The sequence below is a fragment of the Dryobates pubescens genome, chromosome 10, assembly GCF_014839835.1.
Source record: "Dryobates pubescens isolate bDryPub1 chromosome 10, bDryPub1.pri, whole genome shotgun sequence".
Classification (NCBI taxonomy): Eukaryota; Metazoa; Chordata; class Aves; order Piciformes; family Picidae; genus Dryobates; species Dryobates pubescens.
Window position 1 is genome coordinate 20,987,101 of NC_071621.1, and position 19,738 is coordinate 21,006,838.

Here is a 19,738-nt window from a genome sequence, read left to right on the forward strand (position 1 = left end):
GAAAGACTTGGCAGAATTTAGTTGGATGTGTTGAAATATTGTTTTGTTATTTTAACCTGATGTATGTCTTAATTACATGCAGGCCAGTAGAAAATAACCAATTAAGATGTGACACATATGCTTTCTAAAAGAGAAGATAACCTTGCTGTATAACGTAATAAACATCTTCACCTGGTAACATCTTGGCCTGGAAGCTGTGCTTGTAGTGCCTTTAGGGTGATCAAACACCAAAACCATATTACTACACAAAATATGTTTAGAAATCTGCACCAAGAAACTGAAATCTGCACAAATTGCAGAAGTGAATGCAGACAGTGCATGTCTATAGTCTCTTCCGATACCTATCCAGGTAGCAGTAGCATGTTTATACTCCAAGTATGCAATCAGTAATGTAAACCTTCCTATATTATAAAATTTGAAACTCAGTAGCATTTTATAAATCAGATTCTGCAAGGAGGAATATTATCATTTGTTAGCCAAACTCAAAAAAGAAGGAAAAAACCTCTAAGCTTAACAAGTAAAGGAAGACATACTCAAAACTGAAGTAGAAATTAGGATGCTTCAAAATCAGACAAATCTAACACAGTAGAGAAAGCTAATGTTTGTCTTGAAACAGTCTAATCAAGTAAATTAACTAGATAGTGTGCAGTAAGAGGTGCAGCAATTCAGAATAAAAACAAACATAGCTAACAAATCCCTAGGTATCTCTCCCCTATGTCTGGTAATGGCATAATAGAGTTGAAATTGTACTGTTTGCCCTACTCATGAACAACTTCTTGAGTGATAATACAGATATCTTCCACCACAATCATCCTTTTATCTCTACTGTAGGAAAAAAAAAAAGACAAAACCCAAAACAAAATACCCACAACACATACACTTAAATGAAAGAGCAAAAAAGTATGCATTTTTTTAAAGTGTTATTTTCCTCTGCAAGATCTTCTGTAAGACTTGGTTCATCACTCTAGACTTATACTGTGTAAGCAAAGTAGTTCAATGGAGAGAGTTGGAAAGAAAGTTTGATTCTATTAAAAAAAAGAAAAGAAAAAGAGGGAAGAGCAATAAGCAGCTTAAAATTTAATTTCTCTGAATCAAATGGGGAAGATCTCTACTGTGTTTTCACATCTAGCATTCCTCTATCAACCATCTCCATCTAGTGGGATCAGTGATGTTTGTAACTGCAGAACTTTGCGTATCGGAAATCATTCCTGTCTGCAGAAAAATATTTTCTTTGTTTTAAATATAGCCTTCATCTATAAAATTACAGCAATCATCTCTTGTCAGTTCAATTGGAAACAGCAAGGGTATTTTCCCAACTGAAGGAATTGCTTATCTTGTCAAATGATTTTAAGTGCTACAGACGTATCAATATTTCTAAAGTAGTAGACCACCACCTGCAATTTCCAATGACAGTTCAATAAAATATTTTCAATATAAATTCCAAATTCTACAAGCTGTTGTAAGATGTACTATACACCACCTCATCTGATGAACATTTGACCTGATCCCAGAATCAAGTCAAAACCTTGCACTGCTTAGGGTGAATAAAAAATAAAGGGAGAAAAAAGAGAGTTATCATCAATTATATCAACCATTTGGTTTAAAAACTTGGTGTGGAAAAAGATTCATTCAATTTACCTTTAATTTATCTGGTGAAGTATATGGAGCTTCAGGGGCATAAATTCTGAAAATATCAGCAAGACAACATGCTACCAACAAACGCACATCCTTATCAGGATGTTTGAGGAAAAAGTCTGAAGCAAGATGCAAAGCAAGATTTAGGTAGAGCTCCTTTTCTTCTTCAGAGTCCTGGTCCATATCCATGAAAGTCTTCACAACCATCTAAAAAGAAAGAGAAATATCAGTACAGAAAACTAAGTATTCCATGGAATGAGGTCCTAACTGGAAGTTCCTTTCCTGGCTCTGGGCAACTTGGTTAGGAAGCATCATTAGCAATGCAGTAGTGCTTATTTGAGCAACCAGTATCTTATTTCTCCTACAAAATAAAGGAAGAACTTCTGCATTTCACAGCAGCTGTGAAGCTTTCAGCCATATGAGAATCCTTTACTAAAAGGCACAGAAGATTAGCAGCTCATGCACACTTATCACTTCTATTGCAAGAAAAATGTCCTCCCCAGTCAGATACAAATGAACCATCTGAAGCACACTGGTGCTCCTCAAATGACAAAAAATAAAACTCAACTTGTCTCCAGAGCAATCTCTCACAGTGTTAAAGGAAAAATTAAGAAAACTACGCCAGTTCCCCTAGCATCTTTGCAGGATGCTCTACCCTAAAATTGCACCTAGGCCACCATGGACCTTCATCTTCCAGATGTGACTCGTATTTTCTAACCTACTCAATTTCTTCCTACATCTTTCCACACTAAGACACTTTGGAATGGAATTGTATCATTTATGAGAAACTATGCTATTAGAGTGCTGGTCTAAATCTGATAATAGCTCATTAGATGATACCTTGGTTGTTGTGTATTAAGTGAAACTGTGGGAAATATGTTTCTCACACTATTCAGCATTTCCAAGTGTTTATGATCTCTCTGTCTTCAGAGCTAGTTCATGACTACTATCATTTATTTTCTATCTCCTTCTAAATCTATTATAACTTGGAGATGCATAGAGTTTCTAAGGTAAGCTACACTAATATAGAAATTCACTGTGCATATTTTCCTTTCTTTCCAGATTTCCCAGCAATTGTTATTAAAATATTGTCATTACCAAATAGCACACTATCTGCTTGTGTAAATCGAAATAAAACCCACAGAAAACTGCTTCTACCCTAATACTTGTATGAATTTGACAGAGACATTAAGAGGCAAATAGTTCACTTATTTATCAACAACTTCAGCACTTGCAGCTATGTCTATCCACTTGTGGTAAAGCTTAAATCATCCAGTCCTTCACAAAAGAAACACTGTGTGGTTCACTCCCTGCCTGCATACTGATGAATGCACAGCCAGAATGAACACCTGACAAGGAATACAGGGCATCCTATTAGGTACTCTTCTCCTGCTAGACACACAAGAGATATGGAACTATGGGTGAAAAAGTATCAGTAGGAACTATGTGCGTTTTCACAAGCTGGGGAACAAACAAACAAAAACCAAGAACAACAACAAAACCCCTAAGTGCTAGTAACTTCTTCTGTTAGGAGTCACTCTTCTATAAAGTCATAAATGTCATCTTCTATTCAGCATCACAGAATGCAGAAGAAATAAAGTCTAACAGCCAAATTCCCAAAGCACAGACAGGTTACTGGGGTGAGGAGAGAAGGAATCCTTGTGTTTTGGGGGCTTATTGTTTGTTGCTTTTCATAGAATATTTTGATTTGGGATATCTACAGTGAATCAGGTTGCTCAGAGTTCCATTCAACTTGACCTGAAATGTTTCCACAGATGGGGCATGCACCACCTCTGGGCAACCTGTTCCAGTGTTTTGCCACCCTCATAGTAAAAAAAAAATTCTTCCTATTTGTTCATTTACCAGTAATTCCAGTTGACTTAAAGTACTTCTCAAACTCCAAATTAAGCTCTTCCAGCTGCTGGAATACTTAAGGTTCCTCTATCACATCTGTTCCCTTCTGTTTCAGAGGGCAAATGCAAGTTGCAGGCACTCCTTCTGCACAACGCTAATAGGCTTGACTTTTTATGAGAATTCATAGGTAAATGAACTACAGTACTAACATAATTAGCCCCCAAATCTCTTCAAACTTCCTGCAGCTAGGCTGAATAAAGCAATCAAGAATTTCAGGAGACATAAATACATAGCACAATCAAAGAGTACCTACAGGCTAAAATAATGAAAATACCAAAAGAGCACAAATGCATAACAGGAATGTATTCTGAGGCATCCATATTATTGCCAAAATTACTGCTCTTTTCATGGAGTATTTAAGTAGTATTCAAAATTAATATAGTTATTTCCATTTGTGATTTTTAAACTCATTTAAATGCTTCTGAACAAAATCACTTCAAGAAAGTATTAGAACAGAAGTCACCATAGAGAACAAAAAAGTTTCACATAAATATAGTAACAGGATGGCTGAATGCTGTGTACAGAAGACTTCAACCTGCAGTTACTTGCTTACTGACCTTTAGCCTTCTCACCATCTCTTCTTTAGATATTTTATCAGAGATTTCTTTGACTCCTGGAGGATATGTGATTTTTCCATCATTGGCTCTCGTCTTTGAATGAGCCATGATTCCACGATTTTAAAACTGTGGGAAAATAAAGAAGAAGTCAACGTTGTTTATCTTATCCATCTCACTTTTAAAAACAAAATGCACAGAGAAATGTACTTACAAAACCCATACAAAGAAAAAACTGCACAAAACAGTTTTATTGTTTTCAGTAATCTGTATTGTTTTGATATTCATGTAGATTGTTTTATACTGTAATGGAGCTTTCACAGCATCACAAAATGGTAGGAGCTGGAAAGGACCTCTGGAGATCTATTCCAACACCTCTGCTTAGGCAGGATCACGTAGGGCAGGTCACACAGGAACACATCCAGGTCCTGTGTTCCAGTTTGTTCCCACTGCTCCTCGTCCTAGCACTGGACACCACTGAATAGAGCCCAGCCCCATCTTCATGGCCTCCATCCACCCTTTAGATATTTATATCCATTGGTTAAGATCTGCTCTGTCTTCTCTTTTCCAGACTGAACAGCCCCAGCTCCTTCAGCCTCTCATAAAATTGATGCTTCAGTCCCCTAATCATCTTCGCAGATCTCCACTGGACTCTCCCCAGTAGTTCCCTGTCCCTCTTGAACTGGGAAGCCCAGAAGTGGACACAATAGTCCAGGTGTGGCTTCATCAAGGAAGATTAGAGGGAGAAGAGAATGTCCCTCAACCTGCCAGCCAAACTCTTAATGCAGCCCAGAATACCACAGGCCTTCTTTGCCATGAAGGCATATTGATGGCTTGTGGTAAACTTGCTGTCCACCAGTGTTCCCAGGTCCTTCTCCGCAGAGCTGCTTCCCAGCAGGTCAAGCCCTAACTTGTACTGGTCCATGGGTTTTATTCCTCCACAGATGTAAGACTCTACACCTACCCCTGCTGAACTTAGCCCTGCTGAAATGAGGTTTACCTCTGCCCTACTTTCTAGCCCATGTTTCACTGAATGGCAATACAGCCTTCATGTGTGTCAGCCACTGCTCCCAGTTTTGTATCAAAGTACACAACAGAAAAAAAGCTAAACCTCCTCCTTCCTGAAGGTATTTGATTTTAGAAGCGCAACCACAAATCACCTTATTGTACAAACTGTTTCCACTACTTGGTAATAATAAATCCTAGTCAGCTTAGATTTTGAGACTCTACAAGACAGGTATCTTTCTGTGGACTGTGTGTTTTCCAAATGATTAAATACATCCCTGAAAGTCTAAATATCAGCGGTGTTCAAGTTCACTAATTTGCCTATTCTGCCAAACATGCAGCATATAGAGAATGAATTAAGGACAGGAACAGAAATGACTAAATGGAAGTCTTTTCTCTGTCATAAAGCCAGGTTTTTAAGCAAAAGACTGCAGATAAGCCATCAGAATCTTCCTTTAATTCTGACTATGAAATTAAGTTACTTGGTTTCTAAGTCCCTTTAAACCTGAGCTCACACAAATGCAGACTATTACCTCACACATGCTAACACATAAAAAGTTCCACTGCTGTAGAGAAGGAAGACGAAGCAAAAGCCTTAGACAAAATCAGTTAGTACAAAAGACAGTGACAAACACTGTACGGCACATGTTGGGGTTTTAAAACAAAGCTGTACCAGGGCAGTTACAAGTCATGAATATAACAGAGGAAATAAAATTTCTTTGCCATTACTTTCCTATTTTATGTAAGTCTAAAACACTTCCTCACAGTCATCACTTTCCTGAACTGTGAATTCCAAGTTCAGGTGCTTTCTTCCTACAATAGGAGGATCCATGTACACTTTGAACTTCTCAGAAGCATAACATCAAAAGCAAACAAAAACAGGAAAGGGGAAAAAAAAGCTCCAAACAAACAAAATCAACCAGAAAACACAATGAGAGACTGGCTAGAAGCACCTTCTGTAACAGAATGCTGTCACCTGCCATAATTGACTTACCAGCCCAAGCCAATTTCATTCTGCACTGAAGAAAAGGTACAACATGAAATATACTCATCCACCTCCTCCAAAAGGTATCACAACTGTGTTTATATTTTTCAATCCGCATTTGATGGTAACAACCTAAGCTGCATGTTTTGCTTCATCTTTACTAACCTTTTACAAACCAAAGTTAACAACATTTACATACTTTTCTAAAGAATACACACAGCACATGTTAGGAAATGGGGAAAATGAGTAAAATTAACATAATTAGACATCATTCAACAGGCATGATATGTAATGCAACCCAATAGCTAAACAAAAGTCAACTCAGTTTCTGTTATCTCCATACCTACATACATACAGCAGCTGAACCAAGTGCTATATACTTGCAGTTGTAGTAAAAACAGAGAATCAGAAAGCTGGGATGGAACAGAAGTCCTTGAAGTAACTTTTTCCTAATACGCCCAGGAAAACATGATGTCACCTTTGTCCTTGTTATATCTCTTAATGCAGAGCCACGACAGTAAGTCTAGGACTCCTCAAAACTGCACAGAAGATGCAACCAAGTTCACTCCTCCTGCTGTTTGATGTAAATACTCCACATCTTAGCTTTCAGATGGGATGATATTATATATGAGCAGCTAAATTTATTCCAACAGCTCATCATAGCAGAAGGAAGTCTTGCTCCCCTCAAGAATATATAAAAGCATTGGATGCTTTGCTGGACCAAGCAAACTCACCAATTCAGAAAAACAAGCCTAATTGCCTTTGAAAACCATGTGACAAGCATCCAAGCAAACTCAAAGGAAAGAATAGAACTAAGGGAATTGGGGAACAAAACTCCCCTTTCCAATAGTGGACAGCTGTCAGATCAGATCAACTGCAGTGGAAACTTGATTAGACTGCAGCTATATAGTCCCATTTGGCACATATTTTGAAATAATTCAAAGACTGAAACTCATATATTACAGTCAAGTTGAAGTGTCCTGCTGATAGGCCTTACTGACATGCAACCAAACTTTTAAGCTTGAGTGACATCCAAGGTCTGGGTTTGAAATGGAGTATCTGTTTACATGGCAAGGTTTTGGTAGCGGGAAAGGCTGCAGGATGACATCAATGGGAAGAGACCAGGACCTGCCCCCACTGTTGACACTCTGTTCCAGCCAGCTCCAAAATAGATTCACCCCTGGCTAAAGCTGAGCCTATGGGTGACACTGGTGGCACTTCTGTGATGACATATGGAAGAAATGATAAAAAGCAGTACACAGCAACTGTGAGAGAGAAAAGTAAAAAAACGGGAGCACAACAATCCTATAGACATCAAGGTCAATGATGGAGGACAGGGAGAAGGTACTCCAGGCACTGAAGCATATTCCCATTCAGCCCATAGCAAAAAACATGGTGATAAAGGTTATCCCACTGGAGCCCATAAAGGGCCATGTCAGAACAGGTATCTTCACTGCAGCCTCTGGAGAGAAGCTGGAACTGTGACCCCATGGGGTACCCACACAGGAACAGTCTATTCCTGAAGGACTACACCTCATGAGAAGGGCCAATGCTTGAAGCAGTAGAGAACCCACTGTGACTCATGCTGGAGTTACTGAAGGACTGCAGCCCATGGGAAGGATTTGCACCAGAGACACTAAGGAAAGACTACATCCCTTGGTTAGGGCCCACATTGCAGACAAAGTTTGAGGAAGGAGTGGGAAAGATAAAGAGTTGTGAGCTGCCCACAACCCCTTTTCCTTAGCTCCCCCGTGCTTCGACAGGTAAGGGGGAAGGCAGAAGAGTCAGAAATGGAGTGACATTGAGTCTAGAGGGAGAGTTAAGAAAAAGGAGTCTTCAGTTCTATCTTGACTTCTCACTATCTTGCTCTAGTTTTCATCAGCAATCTTCCCTGAGTTAAGTGTTTTGTAACCATGATGGTTCTTGGTAAGTAATCTCCCTGTGTTTATTTTGACTCATGAGTATTTTCCTCTTATTTTCTTCTCTGTTGTGTTGAGCAGCGTGAGAGAGAACATAGTGGAGCAGTCTATTCTGGACACATAGCATGGCATATAAAAACCCTCTCAAAAGTATCTAAAATTAATTAATGTTTAGTGTTTTCTATGAAATTAATGCATCCAATGTTAATAAGACAAAAAAAAAATTTAAGTTTCTATGAAATAGCCTATTATTTGGACAAAGAATAATAAGCTTCCTATGGAATAGAAATTTGCCGTTTTCTTGAATTAAAAGTAAGCTTTATTTAGAACAAAAATTAAAACAAATAGTAAAAGAAAAAAAACACAAAACCAACAAAAAACCCCACAAACAACAACCCAGGCCTATCATTCAACAAAGAATTCAATGCTGAACCACCTCCTTTTAAAACAGTTACTACTTCAACCATTACTTAAACACAAATCCTACTGCTAGTAGTTTCTGCGCTTTTGGACTGCCAGTAGAGATACGGCTACTCAGATCTGTCAAAATAATCTGCGTATCTGGATTGAGCACTTAGGAGGATACAGGATTCGGTGAGGGACGGTGTTGTGTTTAACCTGATTCTAGCCAGATGGAAATCTCCATGGATTCAAGTAACAGTTACACCACTTGACTTCTATCAGGGAAGATGACGACAGTGACAGCTAAGAACAGCAGCCTAAGGCAAGGCCTATGTAGAACGTGTTCAGGCATGAAAAGCCATACAGCAGTGAGGTGATGTCCAATGACTAAGTTTCCAAAATTTTTTCCATGTTTTTAAAGATGCACTGTCTTCTTCTGGAACAGGACAAGCATTTTGGAAAAGTGCAATTTTCTGGAAGTTTCTCCAAGATTTCATAAGAGACTCAGCTGATTTATTGGTTTTTTTTAAGATAACTAAACTTTTTAAAGTTCTCCATAGTGTTTTCAGAAATCTAGCATTATTTCATACGTGGTGTCATGGAAAAGGCAAACACACACACTGATACCTTTATGGCAATAAAACACTCTAGACACTGTGAAGTTTTGCACCAGCCAGAATGTAAACTTATTAACTAATCAGTAAGATGTGTACTGTTTCTGCTGTTATATGAGAGGGGGAAAAAGATGTAACAAGAAATTTTAACAAATAGTTAAATGCTAATCCTAATACATAGGAATAAAAATCATGATTTAATCAGGCTTTGGTTATATTTAGTATTATATGTCAAACGTTCAAAAACCACTGAAAAGAGTACACACATCTTAAATTAATGTATCATTTAAAATATTAATTCCAATCCTTGCACAGAAGAAGAAGAAACAATAGGACTTAAGATGCCCAGGCACTGCTTCTTTCGGAACCACTGGAAGCATCGTTGCAACTTTAACTTGAAAGACTTTAAGTCAGGAATCAAGAACAGATCTACAGAAATACACTGAAAAGTGTCTGTATAAAAAAGTTTAACAAATTAAAATTTAAAACTACAAAAGAGCGTGTAGTGGTGCAGGAAACTAGTATAAGAAAAGAAACAGAGTTAAAAAGAGGATAAAATGCATACTCTTTGTACAACGTTAACAGGAAAATCAAAGCATGGAGAAAGTAACAACGGTGGAAGTTGCATTAAAGTAAGATGGACAAAGTTACCCACTTCCTGAGACAAAAGTTAAATTGAAATATTGTATTTAATGTAAAATTACTACTATCAGCCAGACTATAGGTGGGGAGCAATTCATTACTCTAAACCAGAGTTAATTAGTAACAACTACTTGTACTTTTTTAACTCAAATAAACTGAATATAAATTAGTAGTTCTGCACATAATAAGCAAGACCAAATAGCCAGTCAGTCCCAGCTAAGCCTACTGGCCATGGTATTACAAGATTCAATATTCAGATGTTTCTAATTCTTTATGAATAGTTTAATTACACATAATCTACTTGCTCAGTAGTATGAACTACAGACTGCACACATGAAAATAAAATACAGATTAGCATCTTGCATATTAAGCATCTATGCATATTTAATAAGTCCATAAATATCATAACAGGATATTAAATCAATGATCTAAAAGGGAGACTTAAACACCATTAACTTTCTTTGGATGACAGCTCACATTGTCTATGGTGATGTAATTAACTGCACTAATTATTAAACAAACTGTCTTAACGTACATCAAGTAGTATAAACAGAACTTTTTACATGTGTTTAAATCTTAATCCTTTAGATTTCTCATACCAACTTTTTCAGAGATGAAGCAAGCTTTAGTAAATCAATTCCTTTATTTCTTAGAAGTCCATTTCCTGCCTTATATTGCCTCCTCTTTAAAATCCGGAGTCCAAACATGAGGATATTGATCACCCAAGGAAGCGATCGAGTTTGCAAACTCCATCATTCTTATTTTTAGAACTTTGAACGAACTATACATAAGTAATTAAGTAGTTACATAATGAGATCAGTATTTTTAAATTATGTATATCAAGTTTAAGAAAGCTTTCATAAATGTGATGTATATAAATACTTCTAAATCTATGCTTGCAAGACATTCTAGAATGAGCCTCTGGGAATAACACTTTCTTAGCATTCACAAAGCCATTAGAAGCCTAATTCAATTTAATAAGCTGCTGGCATGGAAGAAATGTGTAAGTTTACACAGTTCATACCACTCCAACATGTGTGCCTGAAAAAAAGGATTTGCAAATATTCAACCTGAACTCAATGAACAAGCCTCCCACTATCAAAGGCTATTCCATCAAGAACACAAAGACAGTTTAGAAGACCCACGAACACTGTGTCATTGCAAGGAAGAAAGTTTTTTTTCCTTGTAAACCACACTACAGACTTCACTCCAAAGCTCATTCCTCTTGGCAACATGTTTTCCTTTTAATATTTAGATTTTTTACAAAATTATAGGTGAATAAATACAAACCACTGCAAATACTTTGAGAGTATTAACTTTCCTTCACCCACACAGCACGCATGAAGAAACTGGCCACACTGCAATTTCCACAAAAGATGCAACTAGGTATTCTGAACAAACTACTCAGCAATTTACAGACTGGAACAGGCAGGCATCTTTCCACTTCAGAATGATTATTAATAAAACACAAATAATTTCATGACTTAAGCCACTTACAGAAATTTTCTACATCCTGGTAAATTCCTGCTGTGTATAGCTGATTGACAACAATTGATCAAGGTGAGAAGCATCTCAGGTGTTAAAGACTTTCATTATTTAAGTGCCACTAAATTAAATCTATTTCCATAATAAATCTACTGCTAGGAGTTATAACGCAGTTATAAAAAGCCACTCCAAGCTGAAAACTGGCAGTTAACTTTCTGCTGTTGAGTAAAATAGAAAACTTTAGAGTGTTGGGCCAAGTGCACTCATATGAATCCAAGCCATTTTTCATACTGATTCAGATATGTCTGGATGAATAGAATCACAGAATCAACCAGGTTGGAAAAGACCTCAGAGATCATCCCTGACAACCAAACCATGGCTCCAAGTGCCACATCCCATCTTTTTGTGAACACCCACGTAGGATAGGGACTCCACCACCTCCCTGGGCAACCCATTCCAATGGCTAATGACTCTCTCAGTGAAGAACTTTCTCCTCACCTTGAGCCTAAACTTCCCCTGGTGGAGCTTGAGACTATCCTCTTGTTCTGTTGGTGGTTGCCTGGGAGAAGAGACCAACCACCTCCTGGCTACAACCTCTTTTCAAGTAGCTGTAGAGAGCAATAAGGTCTCCCCTGAGCCTCCTCTTCTCCAGGCTAAACAACCCCAGCTCCCTCAACCTCTCCTCATAGGGCTTGTGTTCCAAACCCCTCACCAACTTTGTTGCCCTTCTCTGGACACGTTCAAGTCTCTCAATGTCCTTCTCAAACTGAAGAGCCCAGAACTGGACACAGCACTCAAGGTGTTGTGGCATAATCACTGCTGAGGCACAGGGCAGAATGACTTCCCTGCTCCTGCTGGCTACGCTATTCCTGATCCAGGCCAGGATGCCATTGGCCTTCTTGGCCACCCGGACACACTGTTGGCTCATGTTCAGCCTACTGTCAACCAGTACCCCCAGGTCCTTTTCTGCCTGGCTGCTCTCCAGACACTCTGTCCCCAGCCTGTAGCACTGCATGGGGTTGTTGTGGCCAAAGTGCAGAACCCAGCACTTGGACTTGTTAAATGCCATCATGTTGGACTCTGCCCATCTGTCCAGTGTGTCAAGGTCCCTTTGCAGAGCCCTTCTACCCTCTAACACATCAACTCCTGCCCCCAACTCAGTGTCATCTGCAAACTTACTAATGATGGACTCAATACTCTCATCCCGATCATCAATAAAGATATTGTACAGGATGGGGCCCAACAGTGATCCCTGGGGGACACCACTGGAAGTGGCACCATTCACCACCACTCTCTGGGCCCAGCCTTCTAGCCAGTTCCTAACCCTGCAGAGAGTGCACTTGTCCAAGCCAGGGGCTGACAGGTTGTCCAAGAGTTTGCTATGAAGGATAATGTCAAAGGCCTTGCTGAAGTCCAGATAGACTACATCCACAGCCTTCCCCACATCCACCAGGCGGGTCACCTGATCATAGTCCAATAAAGAGTAGAGGTTCTTCTTGCCCCTCTTTTTACTATTAATGTATTTATAAAACTGCTGTTTATTGTCTTTCACAGAAGTGGCCAGCTTAAGTTCTAACTGGGCTTTTGCCTCTCTTAATTTTTCTCCTACATCATCTAACAACATCCTTAAACATATCTCAAGTTACCTCCCCCCTTTCCAAAGGCAATGTACCTTCTTTTTTCCCCCTCAATTCCCTCAAGAGATGCTTGCCCATCCAGGCAGTCGCTTTCCCCATTGGCTCATCTTTCAGCACACTGGGACAGCCTGTTCCTGTGCCTTCAGGAGTTCCTGTTTGAAGTAGGTCCAGCCATCCTGGACTCCTTTGCTCTTAAGGGCTGCTTCCTAAGGTACCCTCTGGGTTAGCTGCTTAAATAAGCTGAAGTCTGCCCTCCAGAAATCCAAAGTAAGGGTTTTGTTGTTGCTCCTCTTTGTTTCCCTGCATACTGAAAACTCCACTATCTCATGGTCACTGCACCCTAGACAGCCTCCTACCATCACATCTCCCAACAGCCCTTCTCTATTTGAGAACAGCAGGTCAAGAAGGGCCTCACCCCCGGCAGGCTCACATAACAGCTATGTCAAGAAGCTGTCCTCCATACACCCTAAGAACCTTCTGGACTGCCTCCTCTCTACTGTATTAAGTACCCAGCAGATACGTGGCAGGTTAAAGTCAGCCACAAGAACAAGGGCTGGCAATCTTGAGATGACCTCCAGCTGTTTGTAGAATACTTCATCTTCCTCTTCATCCTGCTTGGGTGGCCTGTAACAGACTCTAACCAGGATGTCAGTTTTGTTAGTCTTCCCCCTGATTTTTATGCATAGGCACTTAATCTGTTCATCCTTAACCTCAAGTTCGGTGGTGTCAAGAGATTCCCTAATACACAGGGCCACCCTTCCTCCTCTTCTCCCTCACCTACCTCACCTAAAGAGCTTATAACCATCCAGGGCAGTGCTCCAGTCATGTGACTCATCCCACCACGTTTCTGTAATGGTGACTACATTGTAGTTTTCCTGGTGTACCAAGGCTTCCAGTTCCTCTTGTTAGTTACCCATTCTGTGTGCATTGGTGTGCATGCACTTCAGCTGGGCTGCAGATTTCACCACTGACTCTAGTTTACCACCCTCTGTCTCCTCTCTAGACTAGAGTCTGGTTTCATCACCTTCCCCCTTCAAACCTGGTTTAAAGCCCTGTCAATGAGCCCTGCCAACTCTTGGGCCAGAATTCTTTTGGCTTTTCTACACAGATTCAGCCTATCTGGGTCCAGCAGGTCAGGTGCAGTGAAAGTTGCCCCTTGATCAAAGAACACAAAATTCTGCTGCTGGCACCAGCCCTTGAGACAACATGAGTTCTCCTCTTCCTTTCAGTATACACCCCTGCCACTGAGGGAACCGAACAGAACACCACTTGCACTCCTGCCCTATTATCCAACTGACCGAGAGCCTTGAATTCCTTTTTGTCTTGGTGCCCTTTCTATCAACCTCATCACTACCAGCTTGGATTACCAGCAATAGGTAATAGTCAGAGGGCTGGATTAGCTTCACTAGTCTTCTCATGATGTCCAGTACCTAGGCAGACAGCAGACTTCCCTGTGGGATGGGTCAGGATAACACGTGGGTCCCTCTGTTCCCTTCAGCAGAGAGTCACCAATAACAACTACCCTTGGCTGGTTTTTTTATGGTACAAAAGATTAAGCAAGTAGACTGCATTCAGTATCAACTGATCTCAGCATACAGCTCTCTCCAGTAGTGTGGTAGATACTTGCAGCTTCCACAAGATACATGACCCAACTTGTAAATGTGAGCATTTTTTCAGATATAATTAAAGCTGAAGTGACACTTTAACTTTTTGTCATTTCTGAAACAGCATTTTTACTAAGCCAAATGAAAAAAAAAAAAAAAAGGAACTACATGAAAGTTCACTAAACTAATCAACAAAGAAAAATAATATTGCCCTGTAATTGTGGGATCTCAGCTATCACACTGCCACCCAAGGCTAAGCAGAATGGGCAGCAGACATCACAATTTTATTTCTGTGAATGGCTTCAGGAAAAGAAACAAAAAGAAGATAAAAATTGGAAGATTGTGGGAAAATACTGACAAAGAAAAAAAGCAAACGCACAACTGACCAAAGAAATTTTGGTTAAGATTTTAATAAACATAACTATTTGTTTCAATAGGTAGGCTGAAAAGTATATTAGTAAAATAGAAATCTGCAATACATTTGTCAGCCAAATACTAGGGAAAACATTTCACCTCACTGCTTGTTAGGTAGTCATATTACACAAACATACCACATACGAGCTTAAAAAAGGCAAGCGTTCAACAAGCAGACATTGAACACTGTGAAGTATGTGAAATAAAAATGGTAATATTGCAAATACTCACATTAAATCATTCAAAATGGCTTGAACTTAAACTTGGTTGGACAAGAGCATGACAGGTTTCACCTAATACACTCAATAAACATTTCCAGTGCTGTAGCACATACTTCACAAAAATACAATTCCTTGATTAAATGAAAGAAGAATGCATAGAAGGAGCTGAAAACAGGCAGGCTATCATGTTACTCTCAAAAATCAGAAATGCAGTGCCAGATGTATGGCTTGGATGTACTAGATTTTGTGAAAAGGTAACACTTTCACAGTGGAGAAAAGTAGGGGAAAAGCACACGCGGACGAGAGAGGTAACTTTCATGAAACCTGAGAAAAAGCTGTTACGTGTTTGACAATGACCTTTCCACTTTCACCTTCAAAGGGTAAAACCTCAGGTGCTAAAGCACACCTTCAAACACTATGAAGTTTAGTTACATTAGGGAGGCTGCTAACAAATTCTTAATTTTTCTTGACAGTCTCCATTAATTAAAATATTTTTTAAAATTTTAAGTCAGCCGCTTCAGCTTTGGAAAACTTGAAATTCTTAGAATGTATCCTATGTGAAGGATGCTCAGTTGAGTATTACTGGTTCAATCATGTCCAAAAGTCCATGATGACGTAAACTAAACGCTATCACAAGCCTGACAGCTGTCTAAAACCACACTGGTTGCCCTGTCCACTAGAATACAAGTACCAACCTAGGAGGAGACTACTCTTTAATGTAGGAGTATTATAGCATTTCTTTAACCCCAGAAAACTTGCCCAAAACTTCTGCAAAGCTGTGTGATATACATATTCCACAGACTCTTGATTTTGATAAAGCTGACAAAAATGGTCTTGCATTGATTATGCCCATGCTTTTGCAGCTTTCACTTCAGGATGACACAAACAGAGTTTAAGAAAGAATGCAGTTTTTAAAAAAAGAATTAAAGAAATACCTAGAGCCTACAATAAGAACATGCTCCAAGCAGGACTACAATTGAAGTGCATATATTGACCTAACTCAAGTAAATGTAATCAGACTGCTTTCATTCTTCCTGCTAATGTTTTGAATGCAATAAAACAAAAAAGGGAACTCAGTTGCTCACACTAATCAGTACTACACTGAAACACAAGTGTTTTGGGTGAAGGCACACTTCTTTGAAATAATACTAACGAGATCTGAGAATAAAGCATGCTAATTTAATTGTTACAAACAACATTCAGGCAGAATTATGCAAGACTGTAAAGCTCATAAAAGCCTCTTAACTCCACCACTGGTGAATGAAGACTCATTTCATACATTACCTCACCTTGACAAATATGTCACTTGACTTCTTTAAGAGACATCTTTGAGATACCCTGCTGTTCTGATGCTGGTGAGAAATCTGACGTGCTGATGCTCAAAACACATTAGTCAAGGGACACACTTGCAATCTTGTTTATACCTCCAAAAGAGATCTATCAGTTGAGACCAAAAAGCATAGATGCTCTGGGTATCTTTTGGCATTTCACAGATAGTGAACCAATAGCACGTGGATCAGTCACAGAATAATTCTGCCTCCATTCCACATGAAATTATCACACACACCGATATTACCCATACAAGTGGCTTTCAGGAAGGTAAGAAACATTCACAACATTCTATCTGTACATTTGAGCTGTGGAGAAGCACTGAAATTTGTCCATATGAGGCTCCTTATTAATTATTACTACATCTGGGAATACTGCTCTCAGTGGGAAAAGTGGAATAAGGAACTCTTCTGTCAAGAAAACCACATGCACATACTTGGGACAACCAAAACAATCCCACGTCACATTTAATCAGGATATAGGTTATTCTCCAGCCTATACACACACCCATAACAAAATTTAAGGTTTCACAAACAACATCATGTAAATTTGTAATCCCATAGGATGTTATTTTGCGAACACTGAGAGACAATGAATGTTTCTATTAAACTGACACAAAAGTGTATAAATAAAGTCTGTTTTGAAAGGGACAAATTGAAAGCAGAAGTGATCTGGAGACATACAATTCCAGCATGACTGTCATTGGCAATGTTCATGCCAAAGGAAAGGAAAAAAGAAAAGTTTTAAACTGTTTGTCCCCTTGACTGGGGTGTAAAGAAAGCTTTCATACTACTAACTGAATTCAAACAACCACTTCATAAAAGTTGTAAGAATAATCAGAGATGGAACTGGAGACGAACTGAGACCTAACACAGATTTTAAGGTACTGGCAAGAAGTTGCCTGGAATACCACGTACAACTACCAGCACATATCACCACGAGAATTTAAATTGGAAAAAGTGCACATAAATCCTACTACACCAGGAAAGCATACCTACAGAGGTGACAAAACAGAAGAATAAATGGAAGAAAAGCAGAAAGCACTATAAGTATCAAAAATACTGTCAGATCCCACCCAAAGAAACCAAATCACTGTTAAGACAAAAGCTGAAATAGTTCTTTTAGAGAAATACTTCTAGTTTTTAAAAATGAAGTTTTTTAGCAACTCTGAGGTTGATAACTGAATCAAAATATCCAAATAAAATATGGCAGAATATGCATAAGACATTAGTAACCTCCTGTCATAGGCTATATGAAGCATTACTTGAAAAAGCAGGCCTTCACTGTGGAAAATATTTCTATTACCAGAATCACCAGAAACACTGACAGAAAGTTCTTAAAGTGGTAGTCTGAAACAAGAGAACTGACAACCAACCCAAGTATCAAAATTTCACTGTACCACTATTCTATGGCTGCAATTTTCACACAGCCCTCTTTTTAATAGGGAAGCTTTAAGACACTTAGACTTTAAGACACAGTAAGGCAAGAATGGCTTATTTCCTTCCCCCAACAGTTGGAAATGAATGAGGGAAAAGAGGTAGGAATTATAATTTCCCTTCACATTAACAGCATAATGAAATAATAAAAAACTCAGATATCTCTCACTACATTATTTTAGAAAGGTGATATTTGTACTGTTTATAAACAGGGAGAGAAAACCAAAACATGTAAGAGCGGCATGGAAGCCATGGAGAAAATAAGGGGAACATGACAGAAAGCCAAAGATAACTACAAAAGACAGAAATGATGTACAAATCAAGTTTAATCACTGCATTGCCCCTTGGGAGGAAATAGCACTTAGTATTATTTTGGTATACCGTTTACTTGGCAAAAAATGCATAATTGAGCCAGATCATTAAATTTTTAATTCTTACAAGAAAAAACAACAAACAAAACCACCGAAGAACACTGGCATGCTACCACAGAAGCAAAGCACTTGCCAAATTTTGCAGATAGCAAAGCAATTTTGTATTGGTTGCCCAACAAGTCAGAATTTGAATAGGTAAGTGAGACTCTCTCTCACTCCTAACTTTGTACATCATGTTAAAAAACACACAATTAAATGCCTCACACAATAATGCAGATAATTAAATACAGCACTACTAAAGATCAAGGGGGAAAAAAAGTTAGTGGAATGGATTGAATTGTAAGACCTAAGAGAGCATGAGTACTGCAGTACTACTTAAAGCAGCATCCGCTCCTAACAGAAATCTCACTATCAAAATCACATTCAGCTGGGTGTTTTACAAATCGAAGTTGTCTACCCAGATGGCTTAACTCGTAGTTTAGCTTCCCCCCCTGCCTTTCTCCAGCTAACTAGGACATTTTTATTTGCTTTTCATAAAGCTTTGTGACAGAAAAAAGACTGAAAAAATAATTGTGTTGCTGAAAACAGAGAAAGAACCCACAATTGTGATTACAAAGCACAAATCAGACAAAAACTTAATACAGGCAGGTGAATCAAGTGTGTTAGTAGGTTTTTAAGACTACAGGGGCTAGAATTAACTTCAAGTGACAGCCTAGTCATTTGCTATCATACATTAACCAATAGAAAGATCACTTTAAAAAGTTGAATCTGAAGACTTAATGTTTCAATCTGCAAAGTCTAACTTAGCTTTGACATCTCTAACCAACATGTAAGCTCTCTTTGCCAAGAATCTATTCACTCCTGTAACTTCTTTTAATACAGTTACTAATCCCTTATAATTATTTAGCCCTATGGGGTTGTGCTCTCACAAAATGATTGAGGTTTGAAGGGACCTCTGGAGGTCACCCAATCCCCTTGCTCAATGGTCATCTGAAGCTGGTTGCAGTGGACTGCATCTAAGCATCTTCAAGGATGGGCACTCCACAATCTCCAAGGGCAACCTGTGTCAGTGCTCAGTCACCCACCTAGTGAAAATTAATTTCCTGATGTACAGAAACACACAAACTACTTCAGTTTGTACCCATTGCCTCTAGTCCTATCACAGGGCACAAATATATATACATGGATACATTCTAATCTTATGTACAAACACAAACATGTGCACTATTATTAAAGTTACATCACCCTTCTTGATAGTAAATCTCCAGACTGGGGGGCGTTTCCCTCTTGAAATTTATGCTTACTATTTAGTTATCTTTCAGTTGCAACCCATCACTCACATTAGGACACAAGGAAAAGGAATGAAGCTGTATCAGGGGAAGTTCAGATTAGATATTAGAAAAATTCTTCACTGAGGGTGGCTGGTCACTGCCACAGGCTCCCTAGGGGAAGTGGTCACAACACCAAGCCTGTTGAAGTTCAAGGAGCACTCTGGATTATGCTCTTAAGTCACATGGTTTAGATAGTGCTACAGGGAGCTAGACTGGATGGGTCTCTTCCAACTTCAGACA

General features: G+C 38.9%; 1 protein-coding gene across 3 annotated transcripts in view; it reads right to left on the minus strand.

Annotated features, from left to right (window-relative positions):
- The window catches only part of PDS5B (PDS5 cohesin associated factor B), a 106,625-nt gene that overhangs the window by 78,879 nt on the left and 8,008 nt on the right, over positions 1 to 19,738 (minus strand). For all 3 annotated transcript variants that reach the window (XM_054164556.1, XM_054164554.1, XM_054164555.1), the window contains exons 2-3: positions 4,107 to 4,232; positions 1,639 to 1,842 (exon numbers count right to left, since the gene is read on the minus strand). In XM_054164556.1, the coding sequence (XP_054020531.1) occupies positions 1,639 to 1,842; positions 4,107 to 4,214 (312 nt within the window). In that variant the 5' untranslated portion in view covers positions 4,215 to 4,232. The remainder of the gene's footprint in view (positions 1 to 1,638; positions 1,843 to 4,106; positions 4,233 to 19,738) is intronic.